The sequence below is a fragment of the Triturus cristatus genome, chromosome 3_1 (assembly GCF_964204655.1).
Source record: "Triturus cristatus chromosome 3_1, aTriCri1.1, whole genome shotgun sequence".
In the NCBI taxonomy this organism is placed as follows: Eukaryota; Metazoa; Chordata; class Amphibia; order Caudata; family Salamandridae; genus Triturus; species Triturus cristatus.
Window position 1 is genome coordinate 660,882,617 of NC_140583.1, and position 20,771 is coordinate 660,903,387.

The 20,771-nt window shown below is 45.8% G+C and overlaps 1 protein-coding gene across 1 annotated transcript in view; it reads left to right on the forward strand.

Annotated features, from left to right (window-relative positions):
* The window catches only part of MINAR1 (membrane integral NOTCH2 associated receptor 1), a 256,782-nt gene extending 236,286 nt beyond the window's left edge, over nucleotides 1-20,496 (forward strand). The window contains exons 3-4 of the mRNA XM_085644700.1: nucleotides 12,000-12,263; nucleotides 14,086-20,496. Coding sequence (XP_085500826.1) covers nucleotides 12,000-12,263; nucleotides 14,086-14,283 — 462 coding nt within the window. The 3' untranslated portion in view covers nucleotides 14,284-20,496. The remainder of the gene's footprint in view (nucleotides 1-11,999; nucleotides 12,264-14,085) is intronic.
* Nucleotides 20,497-20,771: the final 275 nt, after the last annotated feature.

Sequence of the window (20,771 nt, forward strand, 5' to 3'; positions counted from 1 at the left end):
TGTGTGATAGAGGGGCAAAGCACATGTCCGCTATTTGACAGGGGGCAGTCTCAGGGGATGAGCCTCCCCTTTGTCTGGGCCTCACTCTTCCTGTCCTTTCGATCAACCCAAGGGGTGGGCCCTCTCATTGGCTACGCTGTTGCAGGCCGCTGTGTGCAGGTGTACTCCGGGCCCCGGCTCACCTCCACTTGGATTTAGTGCATTCCAATCACTCATGTCCTGCTTTGGCAGTTGTGAAAATGCCCCATGATCTGTTGGGCTACCAGGCTCCTCCCAGCTCAACTCGGGGATCGTTGGTGGTGGCCATCTTGAGTGCCGCTGGGCATGATCTGCTCCTGTGTTGGCACACACCGCACTGCCTCTGCATCCTCCCCAACTGGCATGGTGGCTGTCACCTCTAAGGATGGGGGGAGTGGGGAGAGTCAGGCCGCTATACTCTCAGTGTTGCTACTCCCAAAGCTCCCCCGGCCCCTGACAATACATTGTTTTGGTGGCGGGCGGGTGGAGGGACAGAGAAACACATATCACTGTGCTCCCATCTTGGCCACGCCCCCGAGATCGAGCTTTGGACGTGGAGTGGGATTTGGAGCGGTCCTGGCGCTGCGGCATCTTGTGCATGAAGACAAAGTTTCACCTCACCCTCCCTGGTGGCCTTCTGGTTCATTGACACACAGTCGCTGTAGGTCTTGGAGTTGCGGCTCGACCCCAGAAACTTCAGGCAAACCTGGTGGGGATCTGTCAAAGACATCTGTTTGCAACCGTTCTTACAGGGTTTAAAACCTTTTGTCTTAGGAGATGACATCTTGCACACTGTTGAGAAATTTGGAGAAAAATTGCAAATAAGCTGTCTCTGAGAAATGAGAGAAGCTCCGGATCCACATCTAGAGGCACAAAAAGAAGGGAACTCATATCAGTGGGCAGGGTAGCGCTTATATAGGCCCCGCATGTCACTTTTGGAGTGGGAACAGCATCCATGTGGAGGTGTACAGTACCACCTCTCGGTGCTCAGAGATACTATAGAAAGGTTTCCAGATCCAGTCTGACGCCTGGGAAATATTCAAATGGTGAGGTATCTGTGGCTAGAAGTCTCCATCAGAATCCTGGTTTTCTTCTATCCTCAAGGTCTTCAGCAAGGAATTTTTTTTATGCCTTTGGCTTTTTCCTCCCGATGGTGATATCTACTTGAGGACACCTGCCTATCACATATTTTAGTGTGTAGTGACATCCTGGCTTCAGTTGCCCTTAAGTCTGGCAGCGGAAGACCCGATTTCAGGAAAGCATTTCAACCTGAACACATAACGGCCGCCCACAGTGACAATTTCAGGCATGTCCACAATAAGTGCAGTAGGGTGCCTGTGACCCGTACCCCTGCCAGTAAGTGAGTGTCACTATGAGCCGGATTCCATCTGTGTATTGTAGCCGGGGTGAGGTACTAATAATTAAGTATCTAAGTGGTTGTTTCCACACTGTCTGCATTACATGTCGTGTGTCACTCTCTGTACTATATATCCGCCCTGTCCTTTGGTGTCAAGAGTCACATGATTTTATGTTCCCATGGTCTCTGTCCTGGGCTCTGTCCTGGGGTTTTCTCTCCAGACGTGGGCTCCATAAGGAGAGCATATGGTTCTGTCATAATGCGCTTGTCTCCCTCTTTTAGAAGGAGACACTTCTCAATTGGGGTGAGCAATCGCTGTATGCCTGGTCTCACAGATGAATGCTTAATCCAGTGTCAGACCTAAAGACAATAGACGTGTTCTGTTTCCGGGAGCCCAAAGTCTGCCTTAGCATTGTCAAAGGAGATTATCCCTTCAGTGTTGTATAGTTGGCCAGTGCTTGTGAGCCCTATTTGCTGTCGGTGCTTGTAGGCCATCGAGTGTAGCCCTGGTGTGAAGTCAGGATGCTCAGGAAAGGCGTCAACAGAGATTGGAGGGAGGCCAATCTCCTGTGACCCACTTCATTTCCTTTCCAAGCTCCTGGATGTCCAGCCTTGAGACTTGCCACAAAGAAGCAAGGGGAAGGAACAAATCGTAGCTAATAAAAGAGGATATGTGGATGCAGCTCCCATCTCTGCACAGGCAAGGGAGCATTCCTGCTAAAATAAAGGACTTCTTTGATAAGCTTTTTATTTAAATTTCAACAGCTTAGCACTTACCAAAGCTTGAAGACTTTTTTATGAAATGGCTAAAGTAACAAGAATTCAGGTTTCACAACTTGGCATGCACAGGCCAGCTTTATGCTGAAAAAGAATAATCATACATTCTGTTACTCGAGTGTCTCGCAAAAACTGTTGTGTTCCATGAAATTATCCTAATTTTAATTGCATGGGATGCATCGGGTATGAGCCCCACCTATAGCTTTGGAGGTCTCACATACACTGTTGTCAAAATAATTATTTTGGACCACACCAAAAACTTACTGTGGTTTTGGGCAAGTCCACTGTTTACCAGTGGCTGGCTTTCTTTTCACTTTCATTTACTTGCTTCCTATTCGAGGACTTTCCTTCCTCTCCTTGTGTTTGTCCCTCCCCTGCAGCATAGCATCTTTACCATTCTTTTGATTGAATGGCTTGTATCCTGCCACTGCTTACATTTAAGGAGCTAGTGTTTTCTTTTCATTTCATCATGCCATGCGAAAGCATGTTGTTTTTTCTGCTTCCTTCTTAATTTGCTTCTTCCTCTCAAATTCAAAACACCCCCCACTTGCTTTCTATGTTGCTCCCATCCTACCAGCCCATTTACTACTTTCCCACTCCTGCTGGTCCTACTATCATTTTTTGAATTGCCTAACCCCAACATTCTCATTGCTCTCCAGCTCCCTGTTGCTCCCCTGTGTAACTGTTCCTCTCCTCCTCATGCACCACACATGCCCTTTCAGCTATAGTCTCTCCGTGAAATTTACTTTTTAACCGCTACCCCACCAGCCCACCCATCCATTCCAATGTTGTTTCCCCACACTTCCCCTCCTGACTCCCACCCCTACACATTTTATTCTTTACATTTTACTTCTTTCAAGGAGGGCCCAGCAGCTGCAATCTGCTGCCGGTCATTCCTTTTTAGGTCAAGCCTGGGCAGCGCATGTGCTGCTCTGCTGTTAAATGGTAGCGGCAGTCGTAGTTGGTAACCTTTCAAGTATTGCCCGGCGGTAATCGCCTCTTATACCATTCGATGGTAAATCAACAGAGAGGCAGGCGCCGGAGACTGGAAGGCAGGAAACAAAGTTTTATTCTCTCCGGAGGAGAACACATCAGGTCAGACAGCAAGGTATCGTCACGAGGTGCTCTAACTGCATCTCAGAGACCTAGTCTCTTATACACACGTTTATGACTTTATTGCAGGTTTATCATACATGGCACATTCTTGAGATCACTTTGATGCATGAAAGAACATCCTCAGAATCCCCACTTTAAGCTCGTTCCCACACATATCTACAGTGGAAGTCCCCACCCCTCACACAGTAGGAGATGGCTATCACACAGCTGGACATTCCGCCAATTCCCGGGGGTGTGTGCGACTGGTCGGGTCTCAGGGGGTGGGGGCCTTGATCTGCTGTAATCCCTTTGATGTGGGGTGTTTCCCTTACAGTAGGGGCAATAAACTGCATCCGCAGGGCTAGGTGATGGCCTGGGATCGGTTCGGACAATCGGGCGCGGAGGAAGGGGGGGTTATCAGAAAGGATGTATGACCATGTATGGGATGAAAAGAGGTGTTGGTCAGGCACGGGGTGCAATTCCATGGCAGGGTCGCGCAGAAGGAGAGGTTTTACGGCCCATGTATGAGAGAGCGGGGGTGGCCAGCGCGCGGGGGATGTTCGCAGCGCCTGAGGGGCGCGCTGGTGATCGGCAATGAGCGGGGAGAGAGAGAGTGGGGCGCCTAAAATGGCGGCCATGCGTTCGCTGCGCGTGGCGCTGGGGAGAGGCAAGATGGCGCAGATAATGTTCAGTTACAAGCTAAATTTCCACAGTCCTCCCTTTTAACATATCTCGCCAGCTTGTCTGGCCGACATTCACCTTCGTTAACCTTTTAGCCATAATATCGTAAATGTTTTCATGCGTTCCTTAAAAGTACAGAGTCTTAGGACAGACGGGAGCAATCTGACACAATTGTACATAGTTACATGTGGTTGACATGACAGTCGAGGAGGTAGCGTATACAGAATTTCATTAGCTGCATCAGATATCAGACACGGAGATAGGTGGAGGGAAACTTGCTTGAACACAAACTCGATACTTGAAAAAAGGTTCGGTAAAACAAGGGATAATTACGCTCATTTACTTAAGGCCTAGACTTCGCGTGGATCAAGCTAAACAGCATAGTCATGTGTACGGTTGATGCTATACAATTGTCATTTATAAAAAGCTAATGTTTCCTCATTTATTTAGTGTGTAGCTGGAAGCGACCGATAAAAGATCTTGGAAACTTGATTGGGAGGTAGTCAAATCAAAAAGTGGTTGGGAGAGGAATACAACTCAACATGGGTTACAGTCAGGGGGGGGGGTTTCTGCTTTCCAGTGTCTTATTGCAGTGAGACATCACTGGTAAGCTCTCTCTTCTTCTTTCGTTGGCACTGTTGAGCACCGGCGGTGGAGCTAAGGTCCAGCTCAAATCCAGATTTTTTTTCGCGTTGCAGGGTGTGATCATCCTTTGCTCTTGGATCACAGTCCTGTTCTGTCCTGTCCCTTGACTGATCTTATCGTAGGTACCTTGAGACGGGGTACCCGCTTCTCATTTTTCTTTTGTAAGGTCAATGTCAAAAAAAATAGGGGTGCTTTTGGGAGGCCGAGGGAAGAGGGGGTGGAGTGGGATCGGATCAAAGGCGGACCAAGGAGAGCAGAATCTTTCAGCATTGGGCCCATCAATCGGGCCCGACGGGTTGGGACTTCAGGCACGAGCTGATCAGCGAGCAGGGGGCTTCGGGATAGCCTTTCGTTCTATTGCTTTCCATGCTGTGAATGGTGCCTCGTCCCGCATCCCTTTGCTTCGTGGCTCCCCCTTGGTCGATGCCATAGATGTTCCATGGTCCGTAGCCAGGCTGTGCGTCACGTCCGACCCCTCTCTTCCGATGGCCGCAGGTTATCTTTGAATGAGTACAAGAAACAAAATCTTAGAGAGTTGGCAGGGAAGACATTTACACACTTCATCCTCTCCCCCAACCACCGAGTAGTTGGGGAAATGCTTTTATCGGTCGCTGTATGATTGATGTCTATTAACTCTTATGTCGGTGTGTGTTACTAATTTATTAATCATTGCTGTGGTGCAGGTTTCTGTGGGTGTTCCTGTAAATTTCCATCGTCTGGCCTGCTAGGTGTCGATTCCTGTGCCCTATAATCGTGGCAGGAAGCCTGACATCTGTCAACTTTCTGGTCTATCAAAAATTCGAACCGGCTTCTCCGGTAGAGACTCGTTCTTCTTAACACAAGTTCTGTTAATACACATTTTCCTCCGAGGACTGCTAAGTTTATGAAAAAGTGTGAGGTGCTACTGTCATGGATTCACAGATATCTATTTCGGGGAGGGACACAAGCTAAACATTTTTCTTGCTGGAGACAATAGGTAACCCTAATCAGCTTAGGCGATGTACCTTTAGAAAATAAAGTCATCAGCTGTTTTGTTCGGAATACTCTGGGACGGCTAGTACAGAGCTGGGGTGATTCTGGGAGGACGGGGTGCTTAGACATTCTAGTTCGGAGCAATTGGGCGGGGGCAATTCTGGGCAGTGGAGATGGTGTCGTAAGAGCTCTAAAAACGAAAACCACTGACAAATAGTCCCTGTGATGAGGGCCAGATTGGGAGACATCAGTCGTCTTACCTGTCCTTTCTTTCTCAGCCAATTAAGTTCAACATTTTGCAGAAAGGAGAGGTAGTAACGTGGTAAAGTACGGTCGTTTTTGTTTCTGTCAATTTGTTCGAACACCGCCGTGTTTTAGGCCAATTATATATCTACTGGGGTGGTACAGTGTCGTCATTTATTTAAAAAGAGGGCAAGGGAGCCTTCAGCGAGGGAGAGAGAGAGAGAGAGAGAGAGAGAGAGAGAGAGAGAGTGAGAGTGAGAGAGAGAGAGTGCGTGCGCATCAAGTAGGCTATTTGATAAACGTGCGACATAAAGAGAGAGAGAGAGAGAGAGAGCGATAAATGTGTATGATTATAGGCTACTTGGTGTGCACACAACGCAGAGCAGCACGGGTCAGTTTTACGTAAAGAAACATAGGCTGGAAAAACATAAACTCATCGTTCACGTACACACAAATACCGGATAGGACATGACAGTACACACACCAAGCGCAGAAACTGAAGACGAAGACACAGAGCTAATTAGGGAAAAGGGGGCCTTTCTTTTCCTGTCCCTTTTTTCTACGTGTGCTGTGTATTTTTCAGTATTTTCCGTAATTCATTTTGGGGGGGGTGTCGGACTTTTTACTCCCCTCCCTTTGGTCGATAGACAAGCGTCTCAGTCCATACGACGACGTTCTCTCCAGCGATCCAGGCATATACAATACGTACACATTCATACCGTACAATCAGGGCGCATACGCACAGTTATACCATACAGTTTTTCACGTTCCCAGTGGTGGTCTGTGCTTCACTCACCATCCCACAACGTTTGTCTATGTTTTTCCCTACATTGAGCACGGTGCGGTCCATGTTCATTCCATTCTCCAGTCGGAATTCCGATGTGGCCTATAGGGAAGAGAAGAAGGGGGGGGGGGGGGCGCAGCATTCAAAGTACATTAGCGCGCGTAGACACGAAAAAAGTTCTACTTACCACGTACCAGGCTAGCCGCAGGAGTGGGTAATACCACAGACCTATTATTCTTTCTTTCGATTATACAAAGATGCTCTATTTCATTCATCTCCTAAATTCGGTTTCCCTAGTCGTACATTTATTTCTCAATCGGTCGTATATTATGGTGCAAGATACCGTACCTTGCATTCGGCATATACCTTAAGCTACAGTCGACCATTTTCTGACAACTCTTGAAAAAAGACAGGTGTGACAGGTACAAATTCCGTCAATCAAAAAAAATTCAGGCAAATAGGGTCTGCATTATCTGCTTTCTATTGCTTGGGAGTAACAATCATTTATTCAAAACCTTTACCAACCTAGATGATTTGTCATGACGCTGATTCCGTAATTCCTTTAAGAAGCCCTTTATTTAAAACAATGTCAGTATACAAATACGGGCCTACAACCGCTACAGGCCGGCCACGGTGTGAGAGGCGTCGAGTATCATGAGCAACACTACTTTAGCATAAATTCAGTACCCTCCCCGTCCCTCCGACCATCATGTGTGGAAACATCGCATACATATCTTTTTTTTACATAAATGTCAAGTAACCGGGACGCCATAAGGAGTTGCAGGCCCCTCCTACATTGGCGCTATTTTGGGGCGAGGTCGGGTGGGTCCAGTGCACAGTCTAAGTCTTCCCACTAACTAGCTGCCGGACCAGAATCCCTTTCGGTAGTTCGAGAACTTTCGTTAGCGTCAGCTTGCGTCAGCATGGCGTCACCGCGGTCTTGTAGCAATGCCGTGGTCCGTCCTTGGGGCGGGACAGCAGGCGGGTTCTTCCGCCGACGCCTTGAATCAGTCTTTCTTTTATGGCACCAAACGGAGGCAAGATGGCTGCCGCCCGGGGCAAAGACAGGTTAATGTGGAATAAGCAAGCAAATAGCGGCGGTTGTCCCCACCGGAAGTCCACGGGAGTCGAATGTCAATGACTCCCGCAGAATCTGCAAAGTTGAGAGGGTGTTTTTCAAGGGTGGGGCCCACGCCCGAGCAGACAAGCTTCCGAGTCCAGAGCCGTCTTTCGGTGGGCCAGGCCTGAATCTGAAGAACCGACCGCCAGAGTCCAGAGGCAGCAGCAGCAGCAGCTCTTCGTTACAGCCACCGGGGTGGGTCCCCCGATCACTCGGCTGCGGGGGCCTACTTCTCGAGTCAAACGCTAATGGCAATCTTAGTGGACCCGCACCTGAGTGGTTGCCCGGCAGGCAAGACGTGAATGGCTGTCCTGCTGCAGCTGGCCGGTGAGTGCAGGGGCGCCTACTCATCTGGACGGCGAGCGAAACGGCTGGGTGCAACTCAGCTGGCCGGCGAATGAAACGGCAGGGGTGCCTTCTCTGCTGGCGAGCCTCCACCTGGGGAGGCGGGGGAGGCCCGTCCGCATCGCTTCCCCCCTGCCAGGGCACCCTTCGCTGCCGGTCGAAGCAGAGAATGGGAAGACCAGTACAACGTGGTGGACTCCACCTTGGCGCTGCCAGGGCCTCGGCGCTGCGTGGCTACCTCGACCGTGGGCTTGGCTCCTCCTCCTAGTTTCAAATTCCTCGTAAAGGGCTATTTCCTAGCGTTTCTTGTGTTTGTAGGGTCAAAAAGGATCCCGTCAGCGGTCTACTGGTCTCACTAGATTATTTTTGTTTCTTTATAGCGATTTTTATGCCCTAGCTTGCTGTAAGCTACAGCGACTAATCCATATTTAGTAAATATGTCCTTATTAGGGGTGTCTTCCAGTGGAGCTGGATGGTTCACCTCTAATAAGCGGTCCGGGCAGAACCAACTACCAATCAGTGGGGAGAAGATAGGCATGACGGGTTACAACGGGGACAAAAGTCTGCACTACCTATCTTTTCACTGCTTGCAAAGACTAGACAGAATATCTCTATTCCACGTTATTTGCAAGCAGAGAATACCTCCAAAGAACCAATATCGAACAACTAGTGTTCGGACAATCAATCAATCAATGGTGAGAAAGAGATAGGCACGACGGGTTACAATGGGGACAAATGTCTGCGTTACCTACCCTTCACTATTTGCAAAGACTAGACAGAATATTCCTATTCTACGTTATTTGCAAACAGAGAATATCTCAAAGAGCACTATCCTTCAAAACAATCAATGTTCGGACAATCAATCAGTGGGGAGATAAAAATAGGCACGACGGGTTACAATGGGGACAAAAGTCTGCGTTACCTACCCTTCACTATCTGCAAAGGAAGAGAGAGTATTTCTACTCTTCCCCGTTTGTAGACAGCGAATATCTCAAGGAGAACAATCAATAAGTAATACTAGTATTTTCAATCAATCAATCAATCGTGTCGCAATTTGTCGTGTTTCACGACCTTACCCGGACCGCATGGACAGTTTCTCGTCTTCCGCCTCCAGCGCCCGATCGTCCTCTACTCTCCGTTATTGCCGCGGCACTCCTGATGGTTCCCAGTCAGGACCGTAGATCACTCGAGAGAGGTCTGTTCGGAACCAGTGAAGTTCGGATGATCGGCTGCCAGACGAGGGTCTATCGGGCAGGAGCTCTCCCGATCGTTGCAGTTGTTCACTCTGTCGTCGGGACCTCTCCCACTGGATCCACGTGTCGCTGATGGGCCCCACGTTTGGGACGCCAATTGTTAAATGGTAGCGGCAGTCGTAGTTGGTAACCTTTCAAGTATTGCCCGGCGGTAATCGCCTCTTATACCATTCGATGATAAATCAACAGAGAGGCAGGCGCCGGAGACTGGAAGGCAGGAAACAAAGTTTTATTCTCTCCGGAGGAGAACACATCAGGTCAGACAGCAAGGTATCGTCACGAGGTGCTCTAACTGCATCTCAGAGACCTGGTCTCTTATACACACGTTTATGACTTTATTGCAGGTTTATCATACATGGCACATTCTTGAGATCACTTTGATGCATGAAACATCCTCAGAATCCCCACTTTAAGCTCGTTCCCACACATATCTACAGTGGAAGTCCCCACCCCTCACACAGTAGGAGATGGCTATCACACAGCTGGACATTCCGCCAATTCCCGGGGGTGTGTGCGACTGGTCGGGTCTCAGGGGGTGGGGGCCTTGATCTGCTGTAATCCCTTTGATGTGGGGTGTTTCCCTTACAGTAGGGGCAATAAACTGCATCTGCAGGGCTAGGTGATGGCCTGGGATCGGTTCGGACAATCGGGCGCGGAGGAAGGGGGGGTTATCAGAAAGGATGTATGACCATGTATGGGATGAAAGGAGGTGTTGGTCAGGCACGGGGTGCAATTCCATGGCAGGGTCGCGCAGAAGGAGAGGTTTTACGGCCCATGTATGAGAGAGCGGGGGTGGCCAGCGCGCGGGGGATGTTCGCAGCGCCTGAGGGGCGCGCTGGTGATCGGCAATGAGCGGGGAGAGAGAGAGTGGGGCGCCTAAAATGGCGGCCGTGCATTCGCTGCGCGTGGCGCTGGGGAGAGGCAAGATGGCGCAGATAATGTTCAGTTACAAGCTAAATTTCCACACTGCGAGGCATGCTGTATTCAGGTAGGGACCTGAAGCTCCCTCCACTCTCCGCCCATACTTTTTATTCGCTTGTGTCATTGTTCACTGTAAACTGTGGCTGTTCAGTGGTCAATAGGCTTAGTAGTCCCTCCTTAGTACATCCTTGTCTTATTTTGTAACCTCCCATGGCTACACCCCGTTACTTGTGTTGTAACTCAGTAGGCTTTAATTACAGCCTCTAAGCACTATTTTCTGAAATAGCTTTCTCCTGCCTGCAGTTGCAGGCTGGACACGCTCTCTCTCACTAGGGACCTCTAAGAGCAGCTTGCAGTACTGCACCTGGACAAGCAATGATGGTGCCTTGCTCACTAGGAACCTCTAGTAGCAGCTTGCGGTACTGCACCTGGACAAGCCGTGATGGTGCCTTGCTCACTAGGGACCTCTAAGAACAGCTTGCGGTACTGAACCTAGACAAGCAGTGCAGGTGCCTTGCTCACTAGGGACCTCTAGGACCAGCTTGCGGTACTGCACTGAGCAAGCATTTGCAATGCACTAGGTCTAGGTCTCGGGTTACTGAAAGTATGAGCTATTGGCGTTACACTATTATTTGCAATGCCAATACCTCAAACTATCTGTAATGCGATACCTTTTGCATTGAAAATGTTTGTTTATTCCTACTGCAAGATTGGTGTCTTCAGTGTTTTTTTATTTTTTTGCCGATTCAGTCCATTGGGAAAAAGCAATTATATTTTCTTTTTGCTGATGCTGAACAGCATCGGCTAAAACCATTGTCAAAGGCAATAGGTCCGCGTTAGCAGCAAAGAAATCGAGAGCTATTGGTTTGCCAGTGCTTATTTCAGAGTACCAGCAAGTCATGACTAGTTAGTCACCTCCGTAAAGAGTACTCTTTCATTGTGATTACATTTAAGTCTCTCTCTCACTGGCGACGTCTTCTATAGCATACCTCCCATTTATGTTATGGATACCCCTAAAACATATTCTCCTTCTGAAAACTTTAGAAAGCTAAGATGTGCATCCAATCTCCTGTTGAAAATTCCTCCTTTTCAACAAACTAAACTGGATGGACCTTCTTTTGGGTTTCAAGCAACCCTTCTGCAGAGCTGTTTAGCATTCAGCACTGCATCACCTCCAACCGTTTGCAGTTATATAGGGTCTGAAAGATCTGGCTTTATGGTCAGCAGTTTATCTCTTGAATTTTGATTGCACTTAGTTCTATATGGCTACGATGACTTCCAAGTATAAATCAGTGCTTTATGAGCAGAACTAACGCAACACACGAGTTCTGTGTAGGAGTGGTATTTATTTATTTAATTATTTTGAAAGTTTTATGAACCTTCAGGTTAGGTACATAAACGCAGTACTCCCACTATATGTAGGTACGGTAATTGTTGCAGTGTAATATCACAGTATGTAATTATAGTCCGTGATTTGCTGTGCTGTACTCTTATTAAAGGTAGACATGGTTATTTCTAAGGGATAATCTCCTTGTTACTTATACAGCACACTCTCAGAGTAGGTATGCATAATCTGGGATGCAAAGTACTCTTAGTAAAAGTAGGTTTGGCTACTGATTCACTGTACTTTTATCGTATGGAGGAATCATCTTGGTGAAAGTAGGCCTTCTAAGTGATGCAGTGTTCTCTTGATGTACAGGGAGATTCAATGATGTATTGGGAATTCTCAATGATGTAATGCGATTGTGGTCATCAGATACTAACTGCATGTCTTCTTCTATGTCGCAGACGGACAGACAGTATGAGATGCGGCAGTCCCACAGAGCATCTAAGCCGTCCAAGCCTTCCAAGGACTCCTTCCTGGTAGAACAAGTCTTCAGCCCTCACCCCTATCCTACCTCCCTCAAGTCACATATGAAGAGTAACCCGCTCTACACGGACATGCGCCTCACTGAGATGTCGGAGGTGAAGAGACCCCAACCCTCGTGGACCATCGAGGAATACACAAGGCATTCTGGAGAGAAGTGCAAGCTGGCCGCGCTGGACCTGCATGTGAGTATAATCCTAGTCTGAACTGTCTGCTTTTTTTTTATACGGCTGCTCTGCCGAATTGCACTAAATTACGGGAAGAAAATTTTTTATGTGGGCACTATGCCAGTCTGCCCCTGACCCTGCATTAGATGTGTGACGTCAGTAGCAAGGAAGCTGACCCCTATATCGGTTTTAGATATTATGGGATTGTCCACCATGCCAGCCCTGCCCCTTAAATCACTATGAGACGTGAGCACTCAGACATAACAATCTTTCCCGAATAAAGATTTACTATTCTGCTCAATGTGGGCACCATGTCAACTGCCCTTTAAAACAGGGTACTACTGTGTGACGTAAACACAAAATGTGTCTGACTGTGAATCAGAGTAGGAGATCCCCCAGTCATCTTGCCCCATTAAGTCAGAATAAGATATTAAATGATAGGATCACCCTCCCTGCATGACCTTTTTAGTCTTGCAGTACAAGAAGGCCACTAAATCAGGGTTAGACATTCTGTGATGCAAGGACTATTCCGTATTGCACATTAATCTGTTTCACGTGTCCTGTATAACACAAGCACCTTGCCAGGCTCCCTTCTGAAGAAGGGAAGTACTTGATGTATGATGTGATTAGTTTTGCTGGAGCTTATATACCAGAATATGGGTAACCAATACATAAATATTGTGAACTAAATATTGGTAACACAAATATGGCTCCATCGGGGATAGATTTTCTATTATTTACTCCAATGGGGTGATATTTATAATGATATTTACGACACAATGTTTTTGACAGAAGATATTCAGGCCATCGGGTTCTTGTACTATACTTCATCCATATGTCTGCCTTATACCTTTTTCCTGAATGATTCAACATTTGATTCTAGACAGCTTATTTGCAAGGGTCAAAGGGGTCGAACCTTTGTAATGCTGTCGTTCTTTAAGTCCCTGCATCTCTGTTGCTCCTGTTGTGGCTGAAAAGGATTATGATATTACAACGCGGGTTTTTACCATGCGTGCAGTTACATCGCATGCGTTACAACGCATGCGATGTTACAACGCTATGCCATTAGAACGCAAGTCTTTACATCGACTTGCGCTAGATGGCGTGCTGACATTAAAAAAGTGTAATTTACTATTCCAACTCCCGTCTACTTAACAGTAGGGAAGGTGTTGGGATAGTAAACTACACTATTTCTAATGTTAGCACGCCATCTAGCGCAAGTCGATGTACAGACTTGCTTTCTAATGGCATAGCGTTGTAACATCGCATGCGTTGTAACGCATGCGATGTAACTGCACAGCGTGGTAATAACCGCGTTGTAATCGCTGTTCCCCGGCTGAAAATGAGGCAGGGTCTTGTCTCATGCTTTGGTTCCTAAAGTCATGTGGCTTGGTTCTGTCTCAGATGTTCATGTCTTGCATGCCTCTACCAAATCTTGATGTAATTCCCATGACTATGTGTAGACTCTATCCCCGTCATACTTCACCATTTCAGGTCACTGTAAAGCATCTGAGTCAGAAGATAAATTAAAGCATGGAGCACCCTTTCCCAAGGCTCTGCCCCTGTTGGTGAAATAGAAACAGATGTGAGGGGGTAAAATTCAAACCCATGTAAGACTTGATCTGTGAGAACACGCTTCTCTCCATCCTAGAGAATAAAAAAACATACAGTGATCTGTAATGATATTCTGGACAAACAGAAGCATGGTGCGAGTGGGAAAATGAATACAAAACAGGAACCTGCGAAGAGTAACACAACAGCATTGCATACCTTACTGTAGCCCCTCGCTCAAACTCGATGCTAAACCTACTCACCCTTCCTCCCACTCTTTCAATTTCAGGGTCAAGAATCGTTAAACCCCAACAACCTGGAATACTGGATGGAAGACATCTACACGCCCGGCTATGACTCACTGCTGAAGCGCAAAGAGGCAGAGTTCCGACGGGCCAAGGTGTGCAAAATTGCGGCCCTCATTGCCGCCGCAGCTTGCACCGTCATTCTGGTCATCGTGGTTCCAATATGCACAATGAAGTCGTGAGTTCACCAGGAGGCAGGCGGCCAGCTCCCTTCCTAGCACCCTCGCCTGGCTGCCACGGTCTAACCACTCAACCTTGAGAAGAATCTAGAAATAAACGCCAAGGGGCATGGGCGTGATTTCTTGGCTGTCGGCACTTGTGCTCATCCTGTAAGAGCCGGCCGATGTGCTGGGCCGGCGTGACCAGCAGTCGTTATGTAGTATTCTTCATATGCAATATTTTCATTTATGCCAGCGACGAGGGACTGAGGGGCGCGAGGACCAGAGAGAGGGAAGAGGGGCGGCCATGTTGGAAAGGGCATCGCGGCATTGTGCCAGGAGCAGGCGGCAGGGCCAGGCTGTGAAGATAGGCGCCAGCTCATCTGAATAGGGCAATAACCTCCCTCGGTGCTGCCGGGGAAGAGCCTAGAGAACTTGGCAGCTGCTCATAAAACCACAGAGCCTTTTGGAAGCAGCGGCTGCACCTGCTTGCGTTCATGGACAGGAGATCTGCTCTCTGTTAGTGCAGCTCTTTTGAGACTTGTTCATTATCAAAGAGCTATGAGGAGAAGAGGGCTGTGTGTGTTGAGCCAAAAACATGTCACGTATTAGCGACGTCGGCGCTTCCCCTCCGGAGGGCTCGAGAACCTGCAACTCCTTGGCCTGGTCTGCTGAGAGAGACAAGCAGCAGCTGCCTGCCAAGGAGCAAAAGAGACGTAGGGCGTTGAGTGGGGAATCAGGGAGAGGTAGGCTAGGAGAATGCTAGGATGCGTGAATGAACCGATACCTGAGCTACATTTTGCAATAAGACGAGAAAGAGTCCAAACTTTTTATGGAATGTGTAAAGAAAGAATTTGTGAATGATGACGTTCTTCCATATATTGCCCTCAGTGTCGTGCTTCGTCATTTTTCCTGTTCCTTTCATGTCTTTTTCCTGTTACTCATTGAGTTATACTATGTGCCACCCTATGTATACTCTTTGTACTGCTCCTTTATTAGTGTTACCCTTCATGTTGTTATGAGTTGTCTACATTTACATTTTGTGGTGTCCTTCATTTACTTCTGTGTTGCAATGTGTATTCTCTGTTGCCTTTCCTGTTACTTTGTGTTTCACATCATATTATTATGTGTTGCCTTTTGTTTACTCTTTGGTTCGCCCTTTGTTTAGGCTTTGTGTTGCTCTTTGCTTCGCTGTTTTCTAATCTTTGTGTTGCCCTTCACTTACTCTATGTGATGCTTTTGTGGCACTTTTGTGTTGCTCTTCATTTACTCTTTGTGTTGCTCCTCTTGTTACTCTTTGTGTGTTGCCATTTGTTTGGTCTTTGTGTTGATCTGCGTTTGGTCTCTGTGTTGCCTTTCATTTACTCTTTGTGATGCCTTTGGTGTTATTATTTTTTTTCCCTTGGTGGCATCCCAGGAGATAGCTGCAGAAGATTAGACTGACGAGCCTGAGTAAATGACAGTGTGCGAGGAACAGTCGTGTATATTTGGCTGCGGATAAAATTTGTTCCGTGCCATCGGAGTGCACTATTCACCAGATATGCAAAAGTTGTTAACACAGGTCAGCTGAAAAGTTCAGGCTGATGTTTAGCTCTGAGAGCATACAAAGTCTCGGAGATGTGTGCGAGGGTAGACGTGTGCCATAGACTATATGGGGAGTGAAAGAATGTGTGCCAGTACCAGTACCCACTATGTCTACACCTAACAAGCATGCTATAGCGCTCTGAATCCTTGTGTATTTGGAGATATTTTTACACAGGTACCTATTTATGGTTCTAAAATTCACTTTGAATTGAGTGAGTAGGACTGTGCCATTGCAAGAGAAAGGTAAAAGGCATGTACAGCAATTAAGAAAAAGAATTACAAGTTTACATCTTTAGCCCCTCTGCTCAACAGACTATATAAATTCACAGCCAGACCTTTAGAGGTCATCATTACATGATCAAGAGTTATAATGGGCCCAAATGATAGTGGGAGCGAAATAAACATGGCTTTTACCAGTTCTCGTCCTTTTATCAGACCATAGCTAAAAAACCTACTGCCATGACTATTCAAAATGATCAAGACACAATCAAATGTGCTGCTACCACAATAGCTGGATTAAATGACTGCAAGAGTATATAAATGATTGACAGGCTTCCAAGAATACAGAAATAAACAGCCAGACCTGTAATGGTCTTTCGCAATATGAACAGAACTCTTTGTCGCTCATTTGGCTCCATGGAACTCCCAATCAATGAATGCCTTGCCTATTTTTAGGACTCACGTGTATGGAATTCTGAAATTCATAGGCACTCTTCCGTATTCTGTATTTTAGGGGACTTTGGCCCAGCTGTCCCTGCCACTTTCCCACCAGATCCTTCAGACATTCGCTTGAGACATTGTCAATCATATTTTGGATCAGCCCACAGGAGTATTTAAACTTTAGATGTTTGGGTGCATCCTTATTCTTCCACTCAAACTCATATGTACTATTTACATCTAAAATCAGAGGGGAAGCAGACCATTACTACTGACGAATGAGAGCTGACAAAGACATCTGAGAAATTGCTGCTAAGGCAAAAAGGTTGCTTTATTTTCAGTGGCATCCATTTTCAAATGTTTCTGTCTGCAATTTAGTATAATATGGATAGCATTTTAAGGCGTGTGCATACACAATCCAAACACCACACAAACCTCAGATCTTTCGGCTCTGCAAATGCTTGTTGGTGCTGGTCATTGGTCATCAGCACCATTATTGGAGAAGGATTAATCAGATAGATTTCATCTTAAAATCTCTGTTCTCCTGCCCAGTACTTGGTAGTTGTGCTGCACTGAAAAAGAATCCCTCCTAGTGTAGACAGGATCTGGAAAACTCTTTCAAATGCCATTTACAAATTTGAAGATCTTCTCAAACACAGAAAAAAACTCAAACTTAGTATTTTTCCTTAACAATCATTTGCTTCCAATAGTTGATGGCCACTGGTCTTGACCATGATATTACCCACATAACTGTATACCTTATTACACAATAGAGCATGCAGTTATATGGCTCACTTGGTAGATAAACATGCATCAATAGGCTAAAATCATAGGGGCTTCTGTGTATGTGGATCAATCTGAGAAACTGGTTAAATCTCTGCCCAGGATGACTTTACATCAATTGTTGTACTGCAATGAATGTCTACTGCTCCAAGAAAGACTGAAGGAATAGCAAAAGGGAGTCATGATCGTATTCCCTTGCAAAGCAAAACAAACTCTGGAGAGCATCCATATGCGGCCCAGTAGGCATGGAAAAGAAATCAGAAAGAAAGTCTTAATCACTTTTCTGAAGGCTAAAAAAACGGCCTAATTCTGCTTATGGAATCTGGAAAAACAGTCCCATTACTTAGCGGTTAGGAAGAAGAAAAGTTTCTGACATTGGCTTTGGCTAAACTAGCCAGATCTTATTCCCTCAGTTCAAACAATCTGTTTGAGGCATGCATTTTAAATCTATGTCTTTGATTGGTCGGAGTACTGCTGTGATAGGCCTTATAGGGCAACCAATCGGCCTTAAATTGTGTACATGCATAAACTTGCAGCCACCAAAGTCGCCTCAGAATGCGTAAATATTCTCCCTCTTTTAAATATTAATCGGGGTTTGAGCAATTGTAATCTGGATCACTTTTACCTTGTGAATTTACAATTTTATAAGTATCTTACAGCATAGGGTTATAGTAGCTGTTTTTGGCTTCCACAATTGCTCTAGAAATTGGATTCTTGTGCATTTTTACCTGGAATGGATCATTATAACTAACTAATTATGGTAATGAAACTAGAAAATTATAGTATTAATGTGTCTGCACTTGTTATTTAGGATCTTGTGTCACTCCCAAGACCTTTACGTCTACAGACAGTGGAAGATGTCACTCATATAGTCAGGTTTATGACATTTATTTACTCATATGTGGATTTGGAAGCAATAATAAGGGTCCCATTTTGCCTTGAGCCAGTTAGCCCACTTGGATGGAACAGAACACTTGATTAATGCACCACATACCTCTATCTGGAACGCCATATTTGCATCATCAATAGAATTGAAAATAAAACTCACTTCCATGAATACAACCAGTCGATGAAACAGAGATAAAGCACAACACCATGAGGGTAACTGCAGATAACTAAAGACAATGGCGACAGTATCACCCCAACAATTACTTTTGACTGTCTCTCAATCTTAAAAGAGTGGAGCCACTATTCTGCAAGAGACCCGAACACTACTCTTGAGCAGGAGTATTGGGTGACCCACAATGTCAAAGGCAACCAACAATTCCTGTAACATAAACAAGGAGTGGTTCTCTTTTACTGATAACATGATAGCTTGAGAATTATTCATCAAGAAGTGCCATGTCCACATCTCTGCTGAAGTCTAACACCAACTACAATTCACCCCAAAAATTTTAATCTCCTGAAGGGCTTGAAATTTAGCAGTGGTAGTCTTTTTCCATATCCTTATCAATAATAAAATGTTAGCTACCAACTACCAGTTCTTGCTTTTTGAAGGATCAGCATCTTTTTTTCAATAAAATGGTGATACACATATATGGGGGAAGAATGCAAAATGGTATTTACCTAGCAATGGAACACAGAGGACTGCAAATGCAGAAGGTGAAAAAGGCAGGGTGTATGTCTGTGTGGACAGAGCAGGTGTGGGTATCAAAAGAAAGAGCTTGTGCAAGAATGTGGGAAGAAAGAAAGGATGAGTTTTGAAAAATTAATGTGTGAAAGCGATAGGGAGTGGACATTTAACACATAATACAAAGAGACATACACAGGTGGAGAAAGTAAGATATGCAGTTCGAAGCAAACAGATTTGGACGAGTAATGAAATGGTGAAGAAGAAGGGAGTACAGTGTAAAAATGAAAGAAGAAAAAAGAGGAGGAAAGAGTGAACCCCTCTAAGCGTCAATAGAGACCAACACCGTTTATTATCAGAATTTTGTGCCTTGTAGATGTAGTTACAAAGCAATCTAAATGTTTATTCTATACTTAGATTTATGAAATATTTTTTGCATAATATATAACTGATGATTGTTCTAGATATGTATTTGTTTATTTATGTTAGTTTTCCATTGTCTATGTTTTTTCAAGCTCTTGAAGAATGGTGGGGAGAAGGAGGCAATGACATCTGGAAATGTAATTGCTTCTCCTGTGAGGATTGATGCCCCATACTTGAGCATGTCTCATGGTAACCTATGCTTTTGGAGTGTACGGACTGACATCCTATTAAACTGCTATTTCCATTCAGAAGGTTCTGACAGGCCCCTTGTCTTTGCATTCATAGTGTCTCTAGTGTTACGCCGAAGCTATTGAGCCCCACCAAAAGCATCGTGGTCAATGTCTGGCTTTGTCATCCAGAGGGATTTCATAAGCACCAGAAATGAGTAGCTGTTCTTTTTTTCCAATTGATAAAGGGCTTACAGTCCAGTTTCCTCAAGATGTGTTCAAAGTTCATCTGTTCCTTTTATTGCCAGATATAAATTTGATTTTTTGGGGCATCATCGTATCAAACAGACATTTGTCATGGACCTGGCAGACTATACATCCAGCCCCCATTCCTTACCCTAAGGTGGGCTCAGAGGCATTCATGCCTGGAAAGGAGATGACCTCGTGTAAACAAGACCCCAAAAACCTCTTCTTGATATTGAATGTTTTCCGAAAAGCCCTTAAAGAGGAAACTGGGTTTAGGGGTGGGGGAGAGATATTGTCTCTTTGTTCACAGGAACAGGGGGCTTCTATCTAGAGTGGGATGGTGCAGTAGGGAATGTTCTTAACTAATGTTATGTAATTCCATGTAGAAATCTGCATGCCTGATATGGAATTATTTACTTATGTACAAGTGCTGCAGAAGAGTCGATCGCCTGGGAGCCAAAAGGCGTACTGAATCCGATACTCACGGACTGTTTGCGAATGTCGTCTAATGCCAAGCTCACATTAACGTTTACATTGGTATTGACACTTTGGCATACTTGGAGCCGAGCAATTCTATAGATGACGGCTTTGACCAGGCTCGTGGATTCACGAGGACCATCTATATACCGACGGCCATGTTCTCGCCACAAGAATGTTTTGGCTGGGTCTGTGACGACACAGCAGAAGCTTCAGAATTCTTAAGTTTTATACACAAAAGATAGCGATAAAGTGACCATTTATTCCTAGCTGTGTTTAGAAGAATGTGCCCGAGGGGGCCTTATTACTCAATAAACATATTTACCTCTTCTCCTTCCTGTCTTTTTGAATGTGGAGCAATGTGAGTTCGGGAACAGTAGAGAGAGATCACAGAGTCTCTCTTCTCAATGACGAGTCCTTTCTGTAAGAGCATGCAGATGCACGTCAGTCACACTTTAACACATGCCATCTCCATCACAGTAAAAGCAATTGCATTCACTATGCCACTCTTGATCAGAGAAGACAGAATGCCTCTCGGCTCTAAAATTCATCATCTGGTTCACCGCTGGAATATACATATCTCCCCTGCACTCTGCAGCCACCAT